Below are 5,659 nucleotides of genomic sequence, written 5' to 3'. Positions count from 1 at the left end.
TATGATGGCACCACTGCACTCCAGCCTGGGTGACAGAGCAAGACCCTGTCTCTTAAAAAAAAAAAAAAAAAAAAAAAAAAAAAGTTTCTTTTAGACCGTGCTAACTGATTCTTTCAAAGATTGAGCCTTTGGTATGGGTTTATGACCCCCGTTTCTGGAGCTAATCCTGGAATTAACGTTACCCTTAGACTTCAGAGTAGGTCATGGGGGGTGGGGGCGGGCAAGCACTTGCCGTGAGAGATGAAATTGTTTAAATCCATTCCAGCCCAAGAGCAAGGAGAAAAGCTCTGGGAGGCTGTGAAAGGCAAAGTGGGTGGAGGGGAGGGGAGCAGAGAACCATGCAGAGACTGACTGCAGCTGTTGGCAGAGAGACCATGTCAGCTGGCCCTGCCCTCTGGGTTTTTAGGGACCTAGGTTCAGCTGTCAGTTGCAGCTGAGGCTCCAGAGAGCTTGTAAGAAGTGACAATGTGCAGGAGTGAGCCCAGGCCCATGGGGCGCCTGGGGATGGGATGGTTTTCAGCCCGCACCAGCCGTGCTCCCCGGGGTGGAGTTTCTCTGTGCTCCTCTTTGCTGACACAACCCCTGCAGATGCACACAGTCAGAGGCCTTGCCCTTCCCCCAGCCTGACCAACCTCCTAATGTTGAGGAGGGCTCAACCCTCATTAAACTCATAGTCTCTGAATTTGGGCATATGCTTTAAATGGGGGTTGTGTTGATGGGAGGGTTTGGCTGTCATCTGACCCATTTTGCAATTCTCATGGCTCAGCGCTTGTGAAAGCTGAGTCATGTGGTGGCAGCCAGCCCCAGGATCCCAGGGCTCATCTGAGGCCATCTCTCCATTGCTCAGACCATGGTTCTCAAATTTGAAAGTACACAAGAGGGACAACTTCAAAAATCAGATTCCTGGGATCCTGGTCCCAGAGGATCATATTCAGTGGGATGGGGTCCAGGAATCTGCATTTTATAAGCCCTCCAGGTATAAGGAGAGCCTCACAGTCTGCAGACTACTCTGCAGTGCTCTGCTCCAGGAAGAACCAACCTGGGGTCTATCCTACGTATTCTTTCTGAGGCTCTGTGAGTCTCATGCAAAGGATGCTGAATGCTTTGTAAAAATGCTTCTTGCGGCTGGGCGCGGTGGCTCACGCCTGTAATCCCAGCACTTTGGGAGGCCGAGGCAGGCAGATCACGAGGTCAGGAGATCGAGACCGTCCTGGCTAACATGGTGAAACCCCATCTCTACTAAAAAAAAAAAAAAAAAAAAACAAAAAATTAGCCACGCGTGGTTGCAGGCGCCTGTAGTCCCAGCTACTCCGGAGGCTTAGGCAGGAGAATGGCCAGAACCCGGGGGGCGGAGCTTTCAGTGAACCCAGATCACACCACTGCACTCCCGCCTGGGTGACAGAGAAAAAAAAAAAAAAAAAAAAAGCTTCTTGATAGCCTGGGTGCAGTGGCTCACACCTGTAATCCCAGCATTTTGGGAGGCCAAGGAGGGCAGATCACTTGAACCGAGGAGTTCAAGACCAGCTTGGCTAACAAAGTGAGACCCCATCTCTACAAAATATTAGAAAAATGGCTGGGTGTGGTGGTGTGCACCTGTGGTTTCAACTACAGGGGAGACTGAGGCAGGAGGATTGTTTGAGCCAGGAGGTTGAGGCCCCAGTGAGCTGTGATTGCACCACTGCACCCCAGCCTGGATGACAGAGCAAGACCGTCTCAAAACAAAACAAAACAAAAACTGTTCGAGGAGTTTAAATAACAGTGTGTTTGTTCCCACATCTTCCTGGATCACATGACCCCAGCCCATTTTACAGGGTAAACAATCTGAGGCCCCAAGAGAGTGAATAAAAGCACAGCTGGTGGGAAGAACACCTGGGAGACCTGACGGGCACACCCCATCCCCTCTGGGCCCAGAGCTGTGTCCTGTGTGCTAGGCAGGCTGCCTATAAACGCGAGAACTTCTACACTTGCAGCAGGATATTGGAAAGGAGCAAAGGAATCCTGGAATTAGTGTTACTCTTAGATTCCAGAGTGGGCAATGGCGCGGAGGCAAAGGAAATCACTGGGGCCGGGGCAGTGGCTCACGCCTTTGGGAAGGCCGAGACAGGTGGATCACCTGAGGTCAAGAGTTTGAGACAAGCCTGGCCAACATGGTGAACCCCATCTCTACTAGAAAAATACAAAAAAATTAGCTGGGGGTGGTGATGTGTGCCTGTAATCCCAGCTACTCAGGAGGCTGAGGCAGGAGAATCGCTTGAACCCGGGAAGTAAAGGTTGCAGTGAGCCCAGATCACACCATTGCACTCCAGCCCGGGCAACAAGAGCAAAACTCTCTCTCAAAAAAAAAAAAAAAAAAAAAAAGCATTGGAAAGGAGCAGCACGACAGCTGCACAGGAACTCAGAGACTATAATTTAGCAATTTTCAAGATTGCCTTAATAGCTCTTGGAGTTCATAGGACTTCCCACTCTCATGAGAACTCTAGTCCCCAAGGAAATCTTTTTCCTCTCCCTCCTCCTGTCATTTATTTATCTTGGACAGGGAACAGAGCTTGAATTCTGAGTCTAATCTGTGAGGAAATGATTTCAGAACAAGGAGTGGAAGAGGAGATGGATTTAAGAACATTATCGCTGAAACTGAATCTCACCCAGAACTTTCTGAGCTTCTAAAAGCAAGCAAACACAGCTTTTTAGCTCTCCCAACTTTCTATGGATGCCTGTAGCCCACACCCCTGGTCTTCAGAAAAATCCCTTGCAGCCCAAAAAAGATCTTGAGGTGGTGTTTTGGGGTCATGGGTCTTTGGACCAGACTTTGTCTCTGAACTGGCAGTTCTCACACTTGTTTGCAGATGAAGCATGATGTTAAAATGCAGCTTCCTGGGTTCTCTCCCAGAGATCCTGATACAGAGGGTCTGGGATGGGTCCCAGGAATCTGTGTGTTTAACCGGAGCCCAAGGTCTAATGCCCACAGTTGTGGAACACTCTGAGAAGCCCTGTTCCAGGATGAACCCTCTCCTCCTGGGTGTGAGGAGGGAGCCTGAGCAGCTGGAATCCCTAAATGGTCTTCTAGAAGCCCCAGGCCATGTTCTTGTCCTAAGAGTCAGAGTGGCACTGGCCAGAGATACTCTCATGTTGGCTGACTGTGGGCAGTGAGGCCAGGAGCGGGGCTGTGCCACCCTCTTCCCCTCCTCCACGGTCGGCCAGTGGGAGTCAGCGGGTAACCCTGGGCACAAACCTCTGGAGGACATGGCACCAGCTGCAGTTGAAGGTCAGGTCTGAGGACATGCAGGCGTCACAGCTCCTATGCTGCAGGCAGGCTGCAAGAGAGAAGGCAGTGGCCACTTAGCACTGAGCCTCTCCTTGGGCTCCAAAGGGTGCAACTCTGAATTCCCGGTATTTACAGAACTGTGGAGCCCCTGACTTTGAGGGGATCTTTAAGGTCATTAATGCCACCTCCCTTGGTCCAGTCCAGCCCCAATTCCTAACTTCTTTTTTTTTTTTTTTTTTTTTTAAAGGGATGTGGTGTCGCTGTGTTGCCCAGGCTGGTGTGCAATGACCTGATCATGGCTCACTATAGCCTCGAACTCCTGGGCTCAACTGATCCTCCTGCCTCAGCCTCCCCACCGTCTCTCCCTCCCTCCCTCCCTCCCTTCCTTTTTTCCTTCTTCTGTCCCTCCCTCCCTGGCTCCCTCCCTCGCTTCCTCCCTCCCTAGCTTCCTTCCTTCTCACTAGAAGGTCAGGCCCTAAACTGGGTGCTGGGGATTCAGCAGTGAGACCTAGTCCTTGCCTTCTTAGGGCTTAGACTCATATGGGGAGACAGACACTTAACAGATAATGAAAAATCACTACAGAATTAGAACTGTCATGAGGTCTATGAAGGCAAATCACAAGGTGCTGTAAGTGCGTACAAAGGAATCTCACTTAGTCGGAGACATTATACTCTCAGGTGTGTATCCCAGAGTCAAAGGGTTGAAAGGGATTTTTTAAAGGTCAGAGGATACAAAGTAGCAGGTATGTAGGATGAACAAGGCTAGAATCTACTGTATAACATGAGGACTGTAGGTAATAAAATTGTACTGTATGTGAAGTTCATGCTAAATGAGTAGATTTTAGCTGCTCTTTCCACAAGAACAAAAAATCTAAGGTAACTGTGAGATGGTGGATATGTTAATTGCTTCATCATGGTAACCTTCTCACTGTCTATATGCATCCCATAGCATCAAGCTGTATACCTGAAATATGTACAATAAAAGTTATTATTTTAAAAGATGCTCTGGTTGCCCCCAGTGCTTGTTGGGGGCACTCACTGCCCATTCCTAATGTTCAGTCCATGGGGAGAAAACAGGTCTCCTGGGGGAGAAGAAGTCAGGGCAGAAAGGTCCCATGTGCAGAGCCCAGAGGGGAATGGCCCAGACGTGGTCCCAGCAGCAGCCAGAACTGCTACCAGGCTGCGCAGAGTGAAGGGGCTGGAATTAGTATGAATGAAGAGGGAGCAACAGCTGGGGCCCAGCCTGGGCAGGACAGCCAGAGAGCAGAGAGATTAGTGGGACCAGGTTGCTGGAGGGTGCGTGAACCCTTCTGGCACAGGCCAGGCAGAGGAGCAGCAGGGCAGGGGGCGCAGTAGGCACGTGGGCTGGATTTAAGAGCTGTTCACTTGCAATCCAGTGCTACTCACTTTAATGAACCAGATAATCTCTGAGTGGCAAGTAGCTGTCACAAAGCCCATGCATTTTATTCCAAAGAGAGACAGGCACTCACCCAGAACAACTGTGTGCAGAAGGGCTCATAAGCAACAGAACAGAACACCTTGATAGCCACAAGAAGTGACAACTAACAACAGAAAAATGACCACTCATTTGATCAACATTGCATGCGTTTCTTCCTGTGTCAGTTCTCATGTGATCCATTAACTCAGGAGCCAATGTGCATTACATGGAGCCCCAGCAAGATGGCAGCTGGGAACCAGCCCACGGTGAGTGGGAGAGAGGCTGTGTGGGCACAGTGTGGCCACCTTCAGTCACTCTGGGAGGGACTGGCAGTGGGTGGCAGTGTGTCCTTTTGTCTGCTGTGGTGTTGAAGGCCCTGGGAGAGTGGATGGAAAGAGCCATAGGTAGGAAAGAAGCAGGGGCTGCCCTGTGCAGGAGGATGAGCACTCTCTGGCTGTTTTGTTCCCTGTGTATCCAGAGGGTCTGGAACAGTGCCTGGCACATGGTATGTTGAATCAATATATAAGTGCTCTTGTTACCCCATTTTACGGAGGAGGGAACTGAGGCTTGGAGAGAGTCGTGGAGCTGACAGTGAGAGGTCTAGGTTTGAACCAAGGTCTGTTTGAACATAGAGATCGAGCTCTTAGCCTTGAGGTCTCACTGTGGGTTTCCCCTGCCCCTGCCTTAGCTTTCACTCCCACCCCAGGCCACTTTTTTATGGGTCTCTCCCAGAAGAGGGACCAGCTATAGAATACGATGGCTTGGAGATAAGCCACTCACCCCTCCGAAGTAACCTGGACAAGTCCTTCCCACACCCAAATGGTAAGGGAGAAGCCAGGGTATGCAGAGAGTTTTCTCTCTATCTGGCTTCCCAGGGGCTCAAATCACAGCCTTGATAGCGTTACCCCTCCTTCAGCAGCTGCATCCAGGTGGGAGCCCTGCCCTTGCCTTTCCCAGTG

At 50.5% G+C, this 5,659-nt stretch overlaps 1 protein-coding gene across 5 annotated transcripts in view; it reads right to left on the bottom strand.

Moving 5' to 3' along the window:
* Positions 1–5,659, bottom strand: part of PLXDC1 (plexin domain containing 1) — an 87,212-nt gene that overhangs the window by 14,600 nt on the left and 66,953 nt on the right. For all 5 annotated transcript variants that reach the window (XR_009215256.1, XM_032163439.2, XM_032163440.2 and 2 more), the window contains exon 9: positions 3,230–3,311. Coding sequence is in view for 4 of the 5 variants with exons in the window: in XM_032163439.2 (XP_032019330.1) it covers positions 3,230–3,311 (82 nt within the window). In the remaining variant the exon portion in view is untranslated. The remainder of the gene's footprint in view (positions 1–3,229; positions 3,312–5,659) is intronic.

Source organism: Hylobates moloch, unplaced genomic scaffold, assembly GCF_009828535.3.
Source record: "Hylobates moloch isolate HMO894 unplaced genomic scaffold, HMol_V3 SCAFFOLD_10, whole genome shotgun sequence".
Classification (NCBI taxonomy): Eukaryota; Metazoa; Chordata; class Mammalia; order Primates; family Hylobatidae; genus Hylobates; species Hylobates moloch.
The sequence above is the reverse complement of the archived record's forward strand: the minus strand, read 5'-3'. Positions and strand labels throughout refer to the sequence as shown.